The sequence below is a fragment of the Suricata suricatta genome, chromosome 8, assembly GCF_006229205.1.
Source record: "Suricata suricatta isolate VVHF042 chromosome 8, meerkat_22Aug2017_6uvM2_HiC, whole genome shotgun sequence".
NCBI classification, from domain to species: Eukaryota; Metazoa; Chordata; class Mammalia; order Carnivora; family Herpestidae; genus Suricata; species Suricata suricatta.
Genome location: NC_043707.1, coordinates 72,700,577 through 72,723,699, shown reverse-complemented (window position 1 = coordinate 72,723,699; position 23,123 = coordinate 72,700,577). Strand labels below are relative to the sequence as shown.

At 43.1% G+C, this 23,123-nt stretch overlaps 1 protein-coding gene across 2 annotated transcripts in view; it reads right to left on the bottom strand.

The window, feature by feature from the left end:
• Positions 1–22,725, bottom strand: part of MCOLN2 (mucolipin 2) — a 56,434-nt gene extending 33,709 nt beyond the window's left edge. Inside the window, exons 1-2 of one of the 2 annotated variants that reach the window (XM_029947793.1) lie at positions 22,620–22,725; positions 4,293–4,452 (exon numbers count right to left, since the gene is read on the bottom strand). In XM_029947793.1, coding sequence (XP_029803653.1) covers positions 4,293–4,445 — 153 coding nt within the window. In that variant the 5' untranslated portion in view covers positions 4,446–4,452; positions 22,620–22,725. The remainder of the gene's footprint in view (positions 1–4,292; positions 4,453–22,619) is intronic. The other variant, XM_029947792.1, reaches the window with a different exon arrangement.
• Between the last annotated feature and the right edge of the window lie 398 nt (positions 22,726–23,123).

The window sequence follows — 23,123 nt, the reverse complement described above, 5'->3', positions numbered from 1 at the left end:
GATAAGAAGCCCCACATCACCCAACCTGTGCTGGAAATCAGGCAACTGAAAGCTAAAGGCTTTTCCGAGCACAGGACATCTGTCAGTGGTTCCTGAAAGAGATGCTGGAGAAGGTCAGGTTGCTTTTGGAAAGCCAAAAGTAAACCAGGGAACCACTATACACATGATTGTTTCAAAGTTTCACTAACAACTGATACACAAATGAAAAAAAACTGGTATACACACACATGAATTAAGTTTTTCCATAAAATTTTGCTAAGTACTTATACTCTGTGCTGGGCTGGGATACAATGGGAACAAGATCAAGGTGCACAGTGTTGGATAACAGCTCTTACTGCTGAGCACCAGGGGTTGTGCCTAAAATTTATAATTTTTTTTTTTTACTTAATTCTCCAACACCCAATGAGGAGTATATTACACTGGGTTCCACAAGGACAGGATTTCTTCTTTTCCCCCCACTACTCAGGAACTGGAAGAGTTCCCATCACAATGCCAGAGTCAAATACTGAATCTGTTGATCAATATAATTCCAGTTTCCACACGTGTAATCTGAAGTCCAGGAATTTATCCTGGTTGGAACAGCTAGAGAGCGTCAGAGTGAGGATACAAATAGATCTGTTAGGTTTACCTGTTCGTCCTTCCAACCACCTGGCCACCCTTCTTCTCAGAGATACTGCCACCTTAACTTTAGAAGCAGGGATATTCAACCCATTCCTCCCACACTCAAACTGAAGTTTAAACACGCACACATGTGCACACATATGTGCACACACACACAGACACACAGACACACAGACACACACACGCGCGCACACACACACACTCTGTGTGGAGAATGGATAACTTGACCAAGAAAGTGGCATACTATTTGCTGACATTTTAAGCTAGAACCTTATTTAAACTCAAAGCTTATCAATTCAACTTTGGGAATGAGAGAGCATGAAGGTGTAATCTCTGCTTGGAACCACCCCCATCTGGCATCAGGAACAAGAAATCTCCTCCATTCTATTACTCAGAAAACAGCTAAGATCCACCTATGTGGCCCAGCATCTGGCTAAGGTTGAGATTTTCAAAGCATCTGTTAGTATAGAAGAGAAACCCTACGGAGGAGATCATAAGTCCCGGTCCTGCTACGGCAGAACCAAACTCTCTCTATGGAGCAAGATTAAGGAGATGATGGAATTGGCCAAATACTTGACAGAAAAATGTTCCCTAGCCCTGCTAACTAGACCTTAAGACTTCCTGAAACTATGATATTAGACAGAAAAATTCTTACACATTAAGTGCAGCCTGGCAAAGATTATGAATGTAAGACGATTATGAAATGAGTGTAGGAGAAAATATTCTGTACCAGGTAAAAACAAGATACTGTTCTAATAATGTACAAAGAAAATGGGAGGGAAAGCATAGAACTAGCAAAAGAATGTGAACACCTCTCTAAAGATTATAATTTACTGCAGAACACAGAATAGGAATATCTTTTTTAAAAAACTTTTTCTAATCAACCCTAATAAAATGCCACCCATCCCATTAGACTTGAGGATAGAGTGTTAAGAGCCACAAAAAGAGGAGGAGGGACAAGTGGGATTTGAAGGAAGAAAAGGTATTCAAGAAATCTGCTCCAATTAGATATCACCCAGGTAACAAAACTTATTAGAATGATCCTCCAGTGGAGCAAGAGTTGACTCCCTCTGAACTTCATCAGGGGGGAAAAGGTACACTCACACAAAAAGTAAACCATCATTTCCCAGAAACAGTCTACTAGAAGTGAAAGCAGTGAGACAGACAGCAAGGGGTATTAGTGTGCCAAAGAAAGCCACATGTTGAGTGGTCAGGCCAGACTGGTGGGGGACTTCCAATGGCACCTGCCAGATAATGGAGAAAAGTCCACTCGGGACTTGGGGGGAACAAACGGGGCAGGGGTGAGAATCCCTGGGTGCATCCACCTGGCTGGGATCTGGGGAGGACACAGCAGGTGGAAGGCAAGGTGAAGGGGACTGGGGAAATCTAAATTCCAAGCTACACAGTCAAGATTTTCTTCTGTGGGAAAATGGGTACCAAAAAAGTTTCTGAGCAGGAGAGTGACCCAATGAAGGCATTCTAAGAAAAATTAATTTTCTATTAGCATTTAACAGACTGGTGTGTACGTAGATAAGAAAGGGAGGCATAAGACAAAGTCTGGAAGCAGCCTAGTGAACTTGTGTGTATTCCTAGACTGCAAAATGAGAACAGGACCTATGTCTGGAATAAAAACAATCTGAGAATAAGAATGCAGATTCCAGAGTCAGACCAAGGGGTTCCAGTCCAACTCTACCACTTACCAACAGAATGCCATAATCAGATTACTTCCTCTCTTTGGCCCCATTTCCTCATCCACAAGAAGGGAGCAGTAACTGACCCCACCTCACAGGGTTGCCGTGAGGATGAAATGAGTTAACATACGTAAAGCACCAGTGCCTGGCGCAGGGCGATGCTGCACCACGTGTTACGTTGCATCGCAGCAGCAGTAATGTATGGACAACTGTAGTCCCAACAGAACACACAGCACAGATTGTGCTTCAAACATACTTTAAATTTACAAGATGAGAGTGTGCCAGAGAGAGAAGACAGTGAGTATGGCACAGCATAAGTAGACACAGCTTTGAAGGAAGAATCCAGGGGATTTAGTAGATATCAGGACAAATAAGGTAAGTCAAAAATGGTGATGTTCTATGCCTGGATAAGCTAGGGTTCTGGGAACATTAATAGATCAAAAAGCTGAATGGAAAGCTGGTTTGGTCAGAGAAGAAAGTGGGAAACAAGGAAAACGAGGACATTATTTCTCCTCCTTCGATGTAATACTAAAAATGCACCCACTTTCCAGGATGCCAAAATTAAGACTTCAAAACCAAGAATTAAAATTAAAAAAATTTTAAATGGAAAAAGTCAGGCACACACATTTAACAGTGGCCCTGTATCTCAATTTTGTTGGTTGTTTTTTTTCAAGCTTATTTCTTTTAAAGCAATGTGGTTACCGATGCACTGGAAAGCATGTCATACAGTGAAAAGACCTCTTTATGATCACAGAATAATGATTCAACTTCAGTTACAGCAGGGACTTCCTCTCATTTCTAAAACTATATGAAGGTATTTTTAGAAAGGTATTTATTTTTGTGTTCCAGAAATAACATCTTTTTAAAAAATCTTTAAATACTGTTTATTTTTTATTTTTATTTTTTAGAAAGAAAGAGCAAGTTGAGGAGAGGGACAGAGGGAGAGAGAGAGAGAGAATCTCAAACATGGGGCTCTATCCTGGGGATCATGACCTGAGCCGAAATCAAGAGTCAGACACTCAGCCAAGTGAGCCACCCAGGTGTCCCCAGAAATAACATCTTTATAAACATCTTTACATGGATAACAGAATGATTATTTGTCAATGGAACCAAATAACCCCAAATCAGTAGAATTTTTTAAAGGGCACACATTTTAAATGTAGTTACCTAGAGAGGGCCCCCCCCTGAAACCAGTTCCAAACCACAGTCTCAAAAACTAGCTGACAACTTTGATGGCTGTAGTGATGCTGGTGATAAAGTCTCAACAATATGAGGGGCATCTGGGTGGCTCAGTTGGTTAAGTGTCTGACTCTTGATTTCAGCTCAGGTCATGATCTCATGGTTCGTGAGTTTGAGCCCCCCCCCATCAGGCTCTGTGCTGACTGTGCAGAGCCTGCTTGGGCTTCTCTCTCTCTTTCTCAAAAATAAATAAATAACTTAAAAAAATATGAAATTCAATAGAAGATCCCAATGTAGGCTTTGTACTCTCCTACTAGATGTGGTGGTGGGTGGGTAAGCATTTACTTAGAGCACTTAGCCTCTGATGGAAAGGAAATAGCGTTCTGCTACGTCTCAAGACAAAACAGTCAAAAATGCAGATTTCAAAAGTGTATTTAAATGAAGTATATTTGAATGAAGATGAGAAATTGGAAGTACACAATCACTCTGGATTAAGCAGACTTTGCCAGTCTAGGCGCTTCATTCAGATCTAGAATTCCACCCCCCCATCCCCCAACACACACACATATAGGTCTACTATTTTATATGGATCTACGATGTGTCTGTATTTACCTCATAATCCCTTACTAAAACCAGATCCTCATTAAAATTGAACTTCAACCTACACTCTGTTCTCCAGAGTAAACATAATTTTGTTTTATGAACTTGAGTGTAAACTTTTTGGAACAAAAGTCACGGGCGGATCACAAGTTTCATCTTGTGGTAAGGAAAAAAAATGAACAAACTGATAATATGAATTACCTGTGTGGTGACCATGACTATCTTCAAAATCTGCAATCCCAGCTTCCAGGGAATCTGGTGTCGGGCCCGGTATTTTTCACAAGGGTTCATGAAGTAAAACTTCAGGTCTTCCCTCAGACATTCTTCTTTCGCCTCAGAATCAAGATGCGCCATTGCATTTCTGCCACACAAGACCAATTGTTAAATAAGCAGAACATCTTGTTCATCAGAAAGTTTCCAAAGAACGCTTTCTCTTCACGTTCTTTACCCGTTCTTGCAAGCAAAATTATCTCTCCAACCAGTGACCTCTTTTTCTCTTTAGAAATCTGAAAATTATTCAGGGCCCTCTATAGCTCACCTTTCCACATAGTTTTTCATCTTGTTCAAAATGGCCATCCTCAAAAAATTTGTAAGAATAGGATTTTATTTGCAAGACTCATCAATTCCTAGGTGTCAACATATAGCATTCACCTGTCACTGGAATATTAACAAAAACTAGATGGGATGCTTTCATGATACTCCAGGTCTGAACCCACAGAAGTTTAGCATAGACTAATGAAATTACATTACTATGAGAATAGAGAATCTTTGTTCTATCATGCTGTGCTGAATGATTATGCCCCTTATTTTGGTAATATAGCCATGAGTATAAGATTCAAAAATGTAAATACCTTCAAAAAGTAAATATTTATGCCTAGTCGAATATTTATGTTGCCTTACATTAGTAACGTTTGCTTTACTATTTTGAGGACACTGGACTCAGGAATGGGTATGTGACTCAAGCTAGGCCAGAAAGGACTAATGAGTCAAGGTCACAAGACTGTGATGATATCTGACGGGAGAGATGGGGCCTTTCCACTAAGTCATTGCTGAACTGGGGGCTGCGAAGCAATCCGTCGGCGGTATAGAGAAAGTATCAGTACTTCTATTTTATTCTTTATCTATTTAAAAATGTATTTTATACTTAAATCTTTTATTTTATGTAAACTCTACACCGAACGTGGGGCTCAAACTCACTACCCTGAGATCGAGTCATATGCTCTACTGAGCCAGCCATGTGCCCCTACTTTATTCTTTATCTTAAAAACATACAGACAAAAACTCTGAACTCTATTAATACTATAGCAGAATAACAGTGGTGTATAATGGCATATAATTTATAAAAAAATATAAACACATGGAGAACATGTGCTTAACTTTTACCATTAGATACATTATCAGCAAAGTTTGCAGATCATAGACTTAAAGCACAGGCTGTGAGTCTGAAGTTAGTGAAAGCCACTTTGCCATCATAAGAGGGCATGCCTGAGAGTGAAGCTAACACAGAACAGACAAAAGATAGACACTAAGCCTACTGACAATACTTGAGTTCCTTGATCCAACTGTACCTGAAGTCATTCATCCCAAGACTTTCAAGTTGAGCTAATAAATACTCTTTGGGGCTTAAGCTAGTTTGAGTTAGACTTGTGCTTCTTACAACTGGAAGTGTCTTGATAGTAAATTTAAGTAATAAATTTTACTAAGTTCAGCCAATCACTCAAGGTACTCATTTCTAGGGAAGTTCCTATAAGTGGGGGTCATTTTCGGGTATCTTTTCACCTGAAATAACTGAATGATCTATTTTTATACTGACTTCAGATCTACATTATCTACCTTAGTTAACAAGTTTTAAAGAAGATTGAAAAGGAAAGACTATTTTAAGGCTTATTTTAAGACTTATACTCAGTAGTTTTGTATCTTTAAATTGATTTTTAGACCTCCTATTTCCAGAATTAGTAGGCTAGGTTATTCAGAATTCACCTGCTGGGCAGAAGGAAGGAAAAAAAGGGAGGAAAGGAAGGAAGGAGGGAAGGAAGGAACGAAGGAAGAGGAAGAAGGTAAGAAAAGAAGGAGAAAGGAAAGGAGGAAGGAAGAAGGAAGGAAGAAAGGACAAAGGAAAAAAAGGAGGAAGGAGAAATGAAAGAGAAGGGAGGGAAAAGAAGGAGGAAGAACCTAAGAAAGGGGAAAGGAAAAAGAAAGGAAAGGGGAGGCAGAGAGAGGTTAGAAAGAAACGGAAAGAAAAAGAAAGACAAGAGAGAAGTCAGATGCTGGATAAAATGCATATTTCTTTTGTGGGGGAGGTAGAGGAAGTACCTATAAAAGACTGAAGAACTAGAAGTAGACCAGTAAGTCCTAGAGATCTAATGCATGATATAGTGAATATAAACAGTAGTGCTGTATTATAAACATCAAACTTGCTATGAGACTAGATCTTCAAATTATTCCCACTACAAAAAAGAAATGATAATTCTGTGAGGTGACAGAGGAGCTAACTATTGCTATGGTGGCCATTATATTACAATATATAGATGTACTAAATCAACATGTTGAACACCTGAAATTCATACAATGTTATATGTCAAATATACTTAAGTTAAAAAAAAAACTTGTAATAAGGCTTCTAAACTTATAAGCTTATAAAAATGTGTCCAAGAACACTTAGAATTTTTAAAAGCAAGGAACCCCTGGTCTAGTCTTAGGGAGAACTTGGAGAAGTGGGGCACATGCACTTGGGCTTCATTCTGCAGCCCCGGGAAAGGGAAGTGAAGGAATCAGGACTCAAGGCCCAAAATCCACCCAATGAAAGACTTAGATGTAAGACAGGAAGTCGTCAAAATCCTCGAGGAGAAAACAGGCAAGAACCTCTTAGACTTTGGCTGCAGGAACTTCTTACTCAACACATCTCCAGAAGCAAGGTAAACAAAAGCAAAAATGAACTGCTGGGACCTCATCAGAATAAAGAGCTTCTGCACAGCGAAGGAAACAATCAGCAAAACTAAAAGGCAACCGATGGAATGAGAGAAGATATTTGCAAATGACATATCAGATAAAGTGTTAGTATCCAAAAATCTATAAAGAACTTAATAAACTCAACACCCAAAAAGCAAATAATCCAGTGAAGAAATGGGCTAAAGGCATGAACAGACACTTCTCCAAAAAAGACATCCAGATGGCCAACAGACACATGAAATGATGCTCAACATCATTCATCATCAGGGAAATACAAATCAAAACCACAATGAGGTACCACCTCACACCCATCAGAATGGCTAAAATTAACAAGTCAGGCAACAATGGATGCTGGTGAGGACGCAGAGAAAGAGGATCTCTTTTGCACTGCTGGTTCAACTGCAAACCGGTGCAGCCACACTGGAAAACTGTATAGAGATTCCTCAAAATATTAAAACTAGAACTACCCTCTGACTCAGGAATTGCACTAATAGGTTATTTCAAGGGATACAGGTGTGCTGTTTCAAAGAGACACATGAACCCCAATGTTTATAGCTGCACTATCAATAATAGCCAAAGTTTGGAAAGAGCCCAAATGTCCATCGATGGATGAATAAAGAAGATGTGATATACATACACACACACACACACACACACACACACACACACACACACACAATGGAGTGAAATCTTGCTATTTGCAACTACATGGATGAAACTAAAGGGTATTATGCTAAGGGAAATTAGTCAGAGAAATACAAATATCATATGACTTCACTCATTTGAGGACTTAAGATACAAAACAGATGAACATAAGGAAAGGGAAGCAAAAATAATATAATAACAGGGAGGGGGACAAAAACATAAGAGACTCTTAAATATGGAGAACAAACAGAGGGTTACTGGAGGGGTTGTGGGAGGGAGGATGGGCTAAATGGGTAAGGGGCAGTAAGGAATCTACTCCTGAAATCACTGTTGCACTATATGCTAACTTGGATATAAATTTTTAAAAAATTAATTAAAAATAATCCATCCAAGACCTGCTAGGAGATCCTCTTCCAATTTAGACTGGGGTCTCAAAGTACTACCACCTTATCATAAAAACAACTAGCATCAAAACTGCCTGTCCCCAAGCTTAGAGCCAGAATAATTTCAAATCAAAGAAAAGAAAAAGGAAAATTAAGAAAGAAGCCCATCCTGAGAAATGATGTCCATGACACAGTCCTTTGAGCCTCACATCTGGATGAGCCAGAGAACATCAAACCATGAGCTTGCTTGGGTCAAGGGGTTCCAGACTGAGGCTGCCCTCCGTCTCCCAGCAAACTCACCCAGACTTTGCTTCATCCTAGGACTTGGGCACTCTAACACATCGCTTGAAAAACACACTGATCAGCAGGGAGTTAGACATAACCAAGCACATGAGGAAACCAAGTAACATGGAACAGTCTACTTAGAAACAGGGAGTGGAGGGGCACCTGGGTGGCTCAGTCAGTTGAGTGTCTGACTTTGGTTCAGGTCGTGATCTCACAGTCCGTGAGTTTGAGCCTTGTGTCGGGCTCTGTGCTGACAGCTCAGAGCCTGGAGCCTGCTCTGGATTTTGTGTCTCCCTCTTTCTCTGCCCCTCTCCCATTCACACTTGTTCTCAAAAAGAAATAGGGAGCAGAAACAGCCAAGTGTATCAGAATCAGACACAAATTAGAAGATAGTCATGCTCAGCATATTGAAAGACAAAGATAGATACAAATATTTCTAAGACCAACTTTGAGAAAACAAAAAAATACTTTTAGAAATGAAAAATCAATAGCCACATGAGTCTCACCTCAAAAGAATGAGGAGACCTTTAAAATGTGTTTGCCTGCATTCATTCTAGCTACCTCAGGATTTGATCTGACTACCTTACCATGCACTGTGCTGGGAGAGCTGGCTGCTTGGGACTCAAAGCTGGAGAGGTTCCCTGAACTACTGATGCTCAGTGTTGAGTAGGAGAGACTTATGAATGTGTGTTCCCATGTTATCCCATAGCTCAGTGAGTGTTGTACCCTCGTGTGAAAAGCACTGTGGAAATGGGCTAACTCTAGGCAAGGGGTCCACAGAGCCACAGGGAAATCCCATCATAATGCAGTAAGTGCTACAGGGGTTCCTGACGAGGAGCACCGAGGGAGGCATTTCCAAGAAGAAAGTGGTCCCCTGATGGCTCATCCTCCAACATGAACCTGCAGACCCCTGGGAACACGCCAGAAGAAGCTCTAATGGGCCTGTCTGAGCAGTGCTGGATTTAGAGTTACCCCCATCACTTTAGCAGAACCATGTTGCTAACGTATTCGTCCTGATGATCCACAGTATTGTTTTCTATTTAATTAAAGGAAAAAGGCATCTGAAAAGCTGTGATCCAGCCTCAGAACAAGGCATGGAAACTCCTCCCCCGCCTACACCCCTGGCCTCTAGTGTGAGAAACACCATCCTGAGGAAAGAAGAGGTGGTTTTCTAGCAAACGGTGGTGTGAAACACAGGGCATTAGGTCAAATACTCACCGAACGCCGGTGAGCCCAGCTCTGCCAGAGCCCTTTTCCCACCTCCCAAGAGCTCAGTTCCGTGGAGGGGAAAGATAGGAATACATAAAAGTACCATAAAATGTGTTCCATGCTATAACTGAAATCTGCATTGAGCACCCTGGGAACAGAGGGGACACAGCGCCCCAGTTGCTTCAAGTGGCTTCAAACAAATCTTTCAGTGGCTGGTTTCTTTGACCACATGGCCACCAAACATTCAAAAAATGATAACTGGCATTAACATTATCCTAAGAAACCGTATAAAGAAAATAAGTTGCAGACCAAAAAAAAAAAGTAAGAGATAACAAACATCAGAATTACTTATTGTGTGTAGTTATTTACACTACTCTATCCATCCAGAAGTTTTTCATGTACATAGCGGCTGTAAGCCGTCTAGTACTGTGAAGGAGAAAAAGAAAAATGAAAACGCTAGCATGAAGAACTTTCCCCTCAGGCATCCAGGAGCCACGTGGTGAAATAAAGGGTAATACTAGTCAAATGTAATCAACAGAGGATAGAATGATAAGAATACAGAAAAAAATTAATATGAATTATAAAGTTACAGGATGAGATGGCTGGTTTTAGAAAGCCTGGCTTGGGGCTCCTGGGTGGCTCAATTGGCTGAGGTTGTGGTCTCACGGATCGTGAGATCAAACCCTGTGTCCAGTTCTGTGCTGAAGGCGTGGAGCCTGCTTGGGATTCTCTCTCTCTCTCTCTCTCTCTCTCTCTCTGTCCCTCCCTCCCCAGCTTGCATGCTCTGTTTCTCTCTTTCTCTCTCAAAATAAATAAATAAACTTAAAAAAAATAAGTCCAACTTAAGTTTAGAAATAGCATCTGAAGTTTGGAAGAAAAGATAATGATATTTTGGCTTAAAAATTCTGGAATCTCAAGGATAATGTAAAGGTACTAACTTTCTAAACTTTACTTTTCTGAGGGCTCTTTCTTGCACCCCTCTTCCCAATCTGTAGACCTTACCTAGTTCACTGTTCATGAAGGGTATTAAACATATACTCAGATACAACTGGACATCCTGTAACAAAAATACAAGCATGTAAAACAAACAACCAGTACAAAGTGAAAAAGAAAGAAAACTAAAAACACAAAAGAAGCAAGACAATATCACAAGACTTAAAACATCCCAACATTTGCCACATAACTGCCCAAGACCTTCCGGTGTTCAGGCTGGGTGTTTGGTACAGGAAGCTTGGAGCTGCAATCACAACTTTCCAAGAAAAAATTCAGTCAGGAGGAGAAACACTGCAGCTCTAGCACAAAGGGTTAAAATCAGCCACAGGCTGAGAAGAGGACAGAGAGCAGGGCTAACTCATAACTCAATTCAGGGAAAGAGGAATTGCTCCAGAAAACCAGTCAAGGAAGAGAAATCAGTGAAGATCGCAATCTGACCATCAACTGCAGCGAGGCTGTGAAAGTGAGATTGCATGAAATAAATAAGAGTAATCATGACTCGTGAATTATTTATGTTTTACCAAACCATAGGAAATCTATGATCTGGATTGTATAAGCTTAATAAGGGGCACCGTTAAAGACCAAAATAGCAGAGAAAAAAGCACTGTATTGGTGAGCATGAAGACAAGATCTGGAATAGAATGGAAATTCACCCACAATATGGGCTAAATAAAAGCTAGAGATCCTAGAACAGAAAAGTAAAAAGGAGTTAGGAGAGAAAGAAGCCTGAGTCTTAGGACTCTGGGTGAGAAGTCGGAGAAGAAGCGCATCAAAGCTGCTGTCTGTTATTAAGAAAACCTACTCTTCCCTCAGAGGATCAAAATTGTGTGATGTCAGCTAATTTTAAGGCTGTCATGTGTCTGAGAGCAATTCCAGCTCTAACAAATCAATGACGAAGAAAGTCCATGGAAGCCTGAAGTTTTTAAAAAAGCAAAAGAAAACAAGTTACCAGCAATTCTTAACCTCACTGGGGTCATAACCCCCTGTGAGAATGTGTGAAGGCTGCTGGCCTTTGCCTCAGAAAAATACACACACCAAGTTCAGTGACGGTACCTTGTTCCCATTCCACGATCAGCTCAGCAAATAAGCTAACCAGCCAGGCTGCTAGTTTTTCAGCTTGCATGACCCTTACCCTACTCAAAAAGAGGTATGAAAGATTGTTTTCTACTACAGTGGCCTCCAAAGAGGGGTGCATGCACACAAGGGACTGTTCACTGGTATATAAAAAGAAAGGGTTAGGGCTTCTAACTGTAACAACCTAGCAAGAGAGAAGTTAAGATTTACAATTTTACACATTTTTAAAGTGTTTATTTTGGACACACAGGGGAGAGAGAGAGAGAGAGAGAGAGCGAGCGAGCACAAGTGGGGCAGGGGCAGAGAGAAGAGGACAGAGGATCTGAAGCAGGCTCTGTGCTGAGAGCAGAGAGCCCTACTCGGGGCTGGAACTGCGAATCCATGAGATCATGACTTGAGCCAAAGTCGGACACTTAACCAACTGAACCATCCAGGCATCGCTACATTTATGAGTTTTACTATATGGATTATTATCTGTCATGCCCAAGCTACCCTCGCTTGGTCAGAATGCCAGAAGCCTGTGTTTCACGTAGGTGTGCAAGGCAACCTGGAGGGAAAGAAAGCAAGACACCAAAGTAGGGGGTTGATGGTGGTGGCCTCACTGGTTTTCAGCATATTCCTACTACTTAAGGCTTATGCAGGCCCATATAAGCATTTTTGGAGTATACTCTCCAGTTTAGTCAACCCTCACAAAGTAGGCAAGAGACATAAAGATTCTTGCAAAAAACTGAGACTCCCTGGAAAACCAGTGAGGCCCTACATTAGCATCAAGAAAATGAAAACACAAATACTCTCCTAATAGAAACTTTGTTTGCCATGAGTTTAAAAATGATGAAAGGGGCGTCTCACTTCAGCTCAGGTCATGATCCCAGGGATCTCACGGTTCATGAGCACCACATCAGGCTCTGTGCTGGCAGCTCAGAGCCTGGAGCCCGCTTCAGATTCTGTGTCTCCATCCCTCTCTCTGTCTCTCCCCAACTTGTGTACGTGCTCTCTCTCTATCTCTCTCAAAAATAAACGTTAAAAAAATTTTTTTAAGATAAAAAGCAAATCTGATCAGAAAAGATGTTGGAAAAAAGAAAGAGATTTATCAAAACTATTCAAAATATTGGTCAAAGCTACTATTGTTGAATGAATGTGTGATAGCCCAAGTTATCAGGTAATGACACTATGGAGTCATAATGATGTAAACTCACTGCATTTAGAAATTCATTTTAATATCCTCATCTATCTCACCCTCTAAAATGTTCATTTTACCTGTTTTATAGAATATATGATTCTACATACAATATATAAACATACATTCAGAGAGGGTGGATGTTCTTTTAACTGATGGGGGAAGTTGTCAAAAATATTTGGGATTACTTCTCCAGTGTTTCAGAGCTCCATCCACACCACAGAAGAGGATGCTCTTGTGTTATCCCTGCTGATATTACAAACTCCTTAGCGTGGGAGAAATTGGTGTTCCCCTAGATCCTGACAGACGTCTCTGTTGAGGTACTCTGTCCTGATGCGGTGGCATTAGAACACGATGGTTTTCCTACTTCACAGCCGCCTCTTACTAGTCACACAGGATGGGATCGCGGAAGCAAGAGAACCACTTCCCAAATCTATCCTTCCTGGACCCATAGCACAGGGAACAGTAAGAACCACCAGGAACCTACATCTATATAGCTCTGCATCGTCTGGTCCCACCTACCTTCCCAAACTTAATTATCTACATAATTTTATTTTTTAATGATTATATATTTTTGAGAGAAAGAGAGAGAGAGAGAGAGAGAGAGTGAGCAGGAGAAGGGCAGAGAAAGAGGGAGACAGACTCTGAAGCAGGCTCCAGGCTCTGAGCTGTCAGCACAGAGCCCAACACGAGGCTCTAATTCACCAACAGTGAGATCATGATGCCAAGTTGTTTGTCAGATGCAAAGGTTTGATAGACTCAAATCAAACATTTTTGCCTGAAATATATCATAGATGATATTGTGGACTTCATACTGCCTCCCATCTAGAGATACAATATCAGATTGATGCACAGGGTAACCTTTTTAGAATGTAAACTGTATCATGTCAATATTGCCTAAATCCCACTTACGGCTTCCTTTGCATTTATTCTGTAAAATGAAGTCAGACGCCTAACTGACTGAGCCACCCAGGCTCCCCTCATCTACATAATTTTAAAGAAACTGAATAACCAACCCCACCCCTGATTTCCACTCCTTGGAGGCAACTTCTTTCATTTGTTTCTTTTCAATTATTTACTTTAATGTTTCTAAATAATGCCGTTCCACGATTTACTCCTCTTTTAGATATTATCAATCTACATCCGTCATAGAAAAGACGATTTTAGCTCTTATATCTGCCCCCCTCCCACCAGCAAGCATACACATTTCACCTCCCCACTCATCATCTCAATAAAATTTTAACAAAACTTTTGGATAAATTAATATTCAGAATTTATGAAGTGAATATGCAAATGCTTTTCATAGTTGAGCCACTCGTACACTGTGATTTTTATATTCCTCCTTGTAAGAAAAAGCACTTGGACTTAACTGCCTTTTTCCCCATTTGCTCAGTTTTCAACAGACCAGCTGGGATTCCATCACCAAACCGTGGCTGACTCTCTAGCTCCCTTCAGTACAAACGAGTTGGGCAACTCATCAAATTCTTTCTTCTCCCAGTTCTTTCTTCTCATCATTCTCGGAGCCTCATCCTCCTGCTCCAACCTACACTGGCCGCTTCCTAATCCCTATTCAGGGCCATCAAATTAGGAATTCCCCTCACCTCCTTCCCAAATTGGAATTCCCATTTCCTGGAATTCCTTTGCTCCCTCATTTTTATGGAGAGCTCCCGTCAGTCCATCCTGTGAAAGGAAGCCTGGAAGGTAAATTTGAGACGTCCCCTCCCCTGACAGACACTGCTCATTGCCTACCTGGTATCCAGTCTTTGCTCTTTCCTGAGTTTGTTGAGGGTAGGGAATATATTAGGACCCAAGAACAGATTAATTCAATATTAGAGCTGGACAAGAATTTAGGGCCACTGTTCGCAAACTTGGCCGCAGACTGAGTCACCTGGGGCGCTTGAAAAACATTGATGCCCAGCCTCCATCCACAGAGATTCTGGCCTCTTTGGCGTGGGTGCAGCCGGGCACTGGGGCTTTCAGACGAGATCGGGCACGTTCAGGGTGGTATGGCCATAGACAACTGGGGCTTTCAAAAAAGCTCCCCAGGTTACTCAAATGTGCACCCAGTTTGAAATCCTCTGCTTAGAGGTGGTCTGTTCCCATCTCCTTATTCCATGAATGAAGCAATTAAGGCACCCTGCAGGTTGCAACCTGCTCCCAAAAGAATCCAATTTACTGACCCCTGTCCAGTGTTCTTCCTTGATCCCTGAGTTAAGTATTTCTTAAGGAGTAATGGCCTGGAGGGGAGCCTGGTGGCTCAATCGGTTGAGCATCTGACTTTGGCTCAGGTTGTGATCTCGCGGTTCATGGGTTTGAGCCCCACATCTGGATCTGTGCTGTCAGTGAGGAGCCCACTTCAGATCCTCTGTCTCCTTCTCTCTCTCTGCCCCTCCCCCACACTCTCTCAAAAAATAAACAAATAAAACATTTTTAAATAAAAGGAGTAGCAGCCTGGAAGATAGTCAGGAATGAAAAAAATAGGTTATGTTCAAAGAAACTAGTATTTTAAATATAATTTCTCTTATTTAGAAATGTGTGATAATTTGGCAGACAATGGAATCCTAGCCCGTAAATTCAGGAGACTTCTAAATGGTCATGTTCTTAAAATGAAAAGGAAAAAACAAGTAGAGCCATCAAATAGAATGAATCCATTTATTTTCCTCAACGTCTCTCTGTGCTTCAGACTCTCTAGAGCAAACCCTTCCTTTCCGTTTGTTCTACCCCAGTGAGCTCTCCGCCTGCAGGTGCCAAGAGTCATGTCTCAGGCTGCAGCTTAGGGGCTGGGCCGCACTGGACACTGCTGCCCCGTCCAGCCCTGAGGCAGCCTCGGCCCTCTGCTTCTAGGACATCCCACTCCCCTGGCCCTCCTGCCTACCTCACTGGGCATTACTCGGCCTCCTTTGCGGCCTCTTTTGCGGCCATCAGACTTCAGGTGCCAGAGTGCCTCGGGACACAGTCCAGGGCTCTTCTATCCTCTGTCCTCCTTTCTAAAAGTGTTTGCCCAGTGCTGTGGCTTTAAATACTGCCCACATGATGTGGACTTTCACATCTGCAACTCCAGCAAATCTCTCTCTTGAACAGACTCCCTTATCCAACCTCTCCCTTGAAACTCCACCCATGTGTCTAATAGATTTCTGATACCAGCCCCCACCCCTTCCCCACCCATCTGCTCAGCACAGTGATCACACACACTTATCCAGATATTTCCAATGGAACCACCCCCCCATTCATGATTTTCCACCTTGGCTGCACAGTAGAAGAATTTGGACATTTATTTATGTATTTATTTAAATTTTTTAAATGTTTATTTTTGAGAGAGACAGAACATGAGCAGGGGAGGGGCAGAGAGAGGGAGACACAGAATCTGAAGCAGGCTACAGGCTCCGAGCTGTCAGCACAGAGCCCGATGCAGGGCTCAAACCCATGAACCGTGAGATCATGACCTCAGCCAAAGTCCAAAGCTTAACTGACTAAGCCACCCAGGTGTCCCCATTTGGGGACTTTTAAAAGGTTTCAGCGTCTGGCTTCCAGCCCCTAGATATTCAACTCTAAAATTGGTGCCCAGTTAGAGGCTAAATATTAAGATTTTTGATAAGCTTTCCAGGTGATTCTAATGTGTAGTAAAGTATAGGAACTTTGCTCCTGAGCCATAATTTCACTTCTCTTTTCCTCAATCCACACATGCGATTGATCAACTCTTCCTGCAAAGCACACCATGAATCCATGTCCCCGCCTCTCTCTATCCACTGCAGCCTTCCTGGTCCAAGCTCTGTCACCCCTCTGACAAGAGCCTTCCACTTTCCCACATGGTAGCCACAGGTAATTTTTTTTAATTTTATTTTTATTCTTTATTTTTAGTTATTTTTTCATTTTAGAGAAAGAGGGGTAGAGGGGAGGAGAGGGGCAAAGGGAGAAAGAATCCTAAGCAGACTCCATGCTCAGCACAGAGCTGGATGTGGGGCTCCATCCCACGACTCTGGGATCATGACCTGAGCTGAAATCAAGAGTCCCACACTCAGCCGACTGAGCCACCCCGGGGCCCCCAGAGGGGTAATGGTAAAAACACAAGTCAGATATCATTGTCCTGCTTAAAATTCCATAGGGGCTTCCCCCTGCTCTCATACTAAAATCCAACCCTCCTATCATTGCCTAAAGGTCTCCTGCCCCCTCCGTCCCATACCCACTCTCCCCCAAAGCCTCCTTCCTTGCTCTGAAACAGTCCCTGATCTGGGCATTTGCATTTGCTGTTTCACCTGCCCCCAACTCTCTGCGTGTTTGGCTCCTTCTCATCCTTCCTTATTGCCTCTCTCAGCACTTAATGTCCTTTATGATTGCAATCACACTCTTTATTGGTCTTCCCTACAAGAGAACCTTCCTGAAGGCCTGCTCTTGCTCCTCACTGTACCTCCAGCATACAGCAGAGGACCTAACACATAAGAGGTGTTCAATGACTATTTTTTAGGAAAAAGAAAGGGGTCAAAGAATGAGACAATAACCCTGACTACACGAACACAGTGTCAGCCAGTGCCTATTAAGATGAAGTAATAATAAAGATGACAGCAACAAATATAATAAAAACAATACAACAACAATAATATAAAGTCTAAAACACTGATAGGAAATTTTGAATTAAAAATATACTGAAAGGCTTGCTCAGCCAAGATACATTAGAGAGTTTTAGGTAATTTAGTTGCTTGGTTTGCTGATAGAACCTTATTTTGTTTCAATTAATATTCCTAAAGTCTTTCCAAAGAATGAACTATTTAATGAATTGTTATCATGAAAACTTGGAATCCGTTGGGGAGAGAGAAAATGAGAGTCCTCCTGGAATCCAAATGCAAAAGTAAAACTTAGACACATTTAAAAAATAAAATTGGTTGAAGCATAAGAGAGAATTTTTTAAAATATGATTTGACACTCTTTTCTAAGGATCACACAACTCAGAAGCCAGTGAAAAAGACTGACAGCTCTTAACACAAACATTTAAGATTTTGAAAAGTTAAAAGCCAGGATGGGGGGAAAGTCTGCAATATATTTAAACAGCCAAAAGTTTATGACCTATTATCTGTAAAGAGCTCCAAGTTAGACAATTTAGTGTAATAATAGACCAAGGATCTGAAGAGGACAGTGAACATTAACAACAACAAAATGTACTAACAGCCAGATTAGTGAAAGTCTATCTTAAGTTTTAGTAACCAATACTGAGAACAAGACTGTATTGCTAGAAATGTACATTTTTGAAGGACACTCATGTTAGTATCTAGAAGAGTATCTGTGATCTAGGAATCAAACATCCGTGGATTTGCAGGACAAATGCTTAAAACTTAGTGAACTTCAAAATGTGTTTTCAAAAGGGGTGTAAGTTTTTCATAACAAGTATCAGTCAAAACGATGGCTACAAAAATGTTCATTGTAACCCTACTGGCAACACTGTATTGACCTAAAGACGTCTATGCATATTGTTAATCTTTTAAGTTACAAAATAAACCTATTGAGGTTCCATTTTTCAAAGAATGTTGACATTTATCGCTGTATGTAGACATCTTGAAAGTGTAGAAGTGCATAAACCAGAAAGGAAAAAAATCTTGGCACTCTCTTGAAGTCGTGTTACATGTAATCTCAAATTTCCTCTTTAAGTCCTTCATATTTTCCTGATTTTTGGTGATTAGCATATGGATTCTTGAGTGACCATTATGAGTGAAAATAAGTCATGTAAAAAGGAATCTAATAATACATGCCAGGTAATCGGGTATTTCTCTGCCTGACGTCTGTGTGGAAGGTAGACAGTGGGGAAGTCATGCAGAGACTGCACTTCAGCCTGTTTTACAGCAATGACCATGCTGGCCCGGGGGCGGGGGTGGGCGGGGGGGGGGGGGATGTCACAGGGTAATCTAGCACATGGAAGGGTTTAGAAAAATCCCAACGACATGCATCTGGTTTTTTTTTTTCTTCCCCTCCAATTCCTATAATGAACCAACTTTCTCATGATTTGTGTTGAGAGAGAGAGAGAGAGAGCAAGATGGATCCAGATATTTGATGCTAGAGGATAGTTGGGAACCAATTAAAGGAAGCCAAGAAGAGAAAGGAACGAAGGAAGGAAGGAAGGGAGAGAAACCTGGTTACCATCTAAGCATAGCTCCCAGAGCATAAATGATGTGGTCATTCTAATCCCGAGAAGCCTTGGAGGAAAACAACTGTAGGGCTTTTCATTTTCCACTAGAGCCGCTCAGGAAAAAAAAAAATGTGCGTGCTACAACTTTCAGGAATTTCCCTAAAGATGACCGACGATGCCACCTAGTTCCTATAAAATCACCCCCCATCACCACTTGGCTGCCTCTGGCCATCAGGAAAGCAGAAGTAGGGCTGCACATTTTTAAAGTGCTGGTTCTGAACAAGCCACACCCCCTTTGAAAATCCTGACCATGGGGTGCCTGGGTGGCTCAGTCTGTTAAGCGTCCAGCTTTTGCTCAGGCCACGATCTCACGGTTCGTGGGTTCGAGCCCCGCATCGGGCTCTGTGCTGACAGCTAGCTCAGAACCTGCTTCATATTTTGTACCTCTCCCTCTCTCTGACCCTCCTCTGCTCTTGCTGTCTCTGTCTCTCAAAAATAAAGAAAAAACATTGAAAAATTTTTTAAAAAAAAAGAAAGAAAATCCTGACCAATCAGCTCTCTGGGTCACAGACAACTAAAGCAAAACTCCATTTCTAAGCAATATAGGCTTACAAGAGCACTTAAAACTGGAGAAATGACTGCAATCATGGCAGTCCTTACATTTTACTTTCTCCATTTAACAGGGTCATGCTGATGACTCCCAAAGGAAAAGTAACATTAAAAGCCATAAAGCTATAATCAATCATTTTCTCCTTAAACCACTGAATGAGTTTAGCTTATTTTTAGACAAGCCCACCTCAGTGTCAGCTGGGGAATTTCTAGATTCACCCTACCTCTGACAATTCCCTCAAGCTGCTCTAGGTGGTATAATTTTTTTAAGCCCACCATTTAAATTATGGATCTTCTGAAATTATAGCAAGGACAATTTTTCAGAACCTTTGGCTTCACGAGTCACCAATTATTGCCTGACAGATGTATTCAAGGAGTGATTACAGAAGACAACCTTCAAAGGAGAAGGAAGGGGGCCATCCCCCAACTGAGGGGACAGGAATATTGGCAACCTCCCTCCCCTGCCAAAGGTGCCTTGTCACACAGGGAAAAGGAGGCAGGGGCCCAAGGTCAAAACAGAATAGAGAGCTCGGCTAGAGGTCTGCTAAAGAAAATGGGAAGCACTGCCACCCCCTCACCCCCGCCCTCACCCCTGCCATGATTGCCAAAGCAAACAAGTAAACAAACTAAAACCTAGCTTTAAACATTCGATCCTGAAAAGAACATTGCAGTTTGAGTAAAAGAATGAAGGCTGGAAATAAAATTTCTTTTCTCTGTGAAGCCCACAACCCATGATGGAAGAGCTCACTGAAGGGTGACCTCCTTCGTCAGAACCCACATGCGGAACCTAGACTCCTGGCCATGGCTGAGAACAGCCCAGCCTCAGAGAAGATCCCGCTTCTACCTTTCATGGCCATAAGGGCTTTCTTTGGCCACTAATTTCACTTTGAAAACTGTAGCCACAAGAAGCCACCTGTTTTTCCACTACGTCTTAAGAATTGTCTTATCCTGGGTTCCACTTCACATCAGTGAAGAGACCGAGGCTGAAGAGATTAGCTTGTGAATATCCTTCCTGGATTTGAGTTCTCTATTCTCTGCCATTCTGTTCAAACTTTGTCTCCACACTCTTCCTCCTTGCTTCATTAAGAGAGTTTATATTTATTACTCTGTTAAAAACATTTAAAAAATTTTTTAATGTTTACTTATTTTTGAGAGAGAGAGACAGGGCATGAACAGGGGAGGGACAGAGAGAAAGGGAGACAGAATCTGAAGCAGGCTCCAGGCTCTGAGCTGTCACCACAGAGCCTGATGTGGGGCTCAAACTCATGAACCACGAGATCATGACCTGAGCCAAAGTTGGATGCTCAACTGACTGAGCCACCCAGGCCCCCCCCAAAACAACACTTTCCATACACTCCCCCTTGGGAGAAAAGAACATGGCCTCCTAACACACTTCAAGATTTACCGATTTTTAAGCGCAAGAGACTAAATAGAACTGGCACCATTATGTTGGCCCCTGCATGGCAACGCTCAGGGGAGGAGTGGGATATGTGTCTGTTTTAAAGGGTCCAGGCCATAGAACCTGGTTTGCTAAAGGAGAAGGGCAAGTGTATGGTAATGAGAATCTGTCTGACTCATCAAGTATGAAGAGGAAGATGAGCTAAGCTCTTGAGACTGTTGACTCAAATGGAAGAAGCTACTGGATTCCCCCCAGCTTGGGCTGTTCGGTTAGCACATCACAGAGGTGGTGAAGGGCTCCCAGAAGTGTGAAGCCCACGCCCCCCCTGCAGAGAACAATGTAGCTGGTCCCTTGAACATACAACATCAGAATTCATACCCTGACATCGAGACAACCTCCCCCACACCTCTTTTAATGACCCCTTCTTCCGTTCTCAGTTTACAACAACACAAGCCTGTTTCCCACTGGCAATGCACAATCAGGCACACACACACACACACACACACACACACACACACACATATTTCCAATGCAAATCCCTTTGAAAGCTATTTGTGTGCACAGCAGGTGTGTGTCCTGTACCGTAAGAATGGGAGCCTCTGAAGATACTCACTGGATATGATACAAATCGTTAGGTTGTGAAGGAAATGTGCGAAGGAAAATACTGGAGAAAAGATTTAAAAAACAGAAAGATTATACACCACACACTCCGTAAGCCCAAGCCTGTTTATCAGTCCACACAGAAGGCAGTAAGTAAACCCAGAGTCTGTTTGCTCCCCACCTTTTAGGACAGGGCTTTTAGAGCTAAGGCAGTGGGAGAACTGTGTAACTTCTGCCCATCTGCCCCATTAAAAATCGACATTTAAGAGAGATGGTCATTTTGGCCTAACATTTGCAAGTACCCAGTCATCAAAGTTGTACCAAAGTTATGTCTTCAAATTCAAAACTGGCCTTTCAGAAGTCTAAAAAACATATATATACATCACACTTGCTTGGGATTCAATAGTCATCTGGGCAATCACAGGAGATCAAGTAAATTGTCTTGAATTCTGGCTTTCCTAGCTAGCATCAAGTCCGCTCACAGTACTGAGAACGCCATGCAGGAAACGCAGGAGAGTCTCTCCACTATTTTGAGAACACTTAACGGCCCGCGACCGTATTTGTTTTGTGAGCAGAGCGGGAGCCAAGGCCTCAACCCCCGCCCCCGGGTTGTGGCTTTGACCATGTTGGCAGGGCCCCTTGGCAGCGCCATCCGGCTGAACTGTACGCCTTTTCATAAAGGTAGACGAATTGGGGTTAACCACACTCTAACCCTCCCACCTGAGGAAAAGGCCTGTTTGTTCCAGAAGGCAAAGCCCAGCCTTATTTAACTAACTGCAAGCAGTTAATATAAGCACGCCCACGGCGGCAAGAAAGCTGTCGTCTGGACCAGTAAAGCCATCGCTTGATGAGAATCCCTCCAGAATCCGACAATCCGGAATGACACGGCTCAGGCGCCTCACCTGACGGTTAGCCTGAAAACACCTGATCCTGTCTCCCGCGCCCCGGCCTGGGGAAACCGATAAGGCCGCCGGGCCATGCCTCCGCCTTCGAAACTTTCCACGGCTTTCGGGATTCCGAGCAGGAAAACCCGTGCGGCGCACACGCCTCTCAGCCTTCCCGGGCACGCCTCCCCTAAAGTTGGAGCCCTTACCCTGCCTGCAGCGTCCCGGGACCCGCGGACCCGGGCCCGGGGGTGGGGACGGCGGGGCGCAGCGGCTGGGGGGCGCTGCTCCGGGCGCCGCGTCCCTGGGACCGCGACGCTGAAGTGCGCGCCGGGAGCCCAGCAGCGCGCGCGTGGCCAGGCGTTCCCGCCCCGCCCCCGAGTCACCACGTCCGCCGCCTCGCCTCCCGCCCGGCACGGCGAGCTGGGGAGCTGGCGGAGAGCTTCCCGACTCGGGACCCGGGGGACTTTTTCCACGTGTCAACCGGCGGGCCTCTCCGAGCCCCGGGAGGCCGGAGGCAGCGTTGCAGAGCCAGGCGGGGGCGCTGGGAGATGCAGCGGAGTTAAGGACGCCCGAAGAACCCGGAGGAGAGCAGCCCGGGGAGGACCGGCGGTGGGGCCCCCGGGAGGAACCGCGGAATGCAGGGCGCCCCCAGGGCGCTCCGAGCGGGCGGAGCCGAGGGCCCCAGGGATACTGACCTGTGGCGGGGCCCC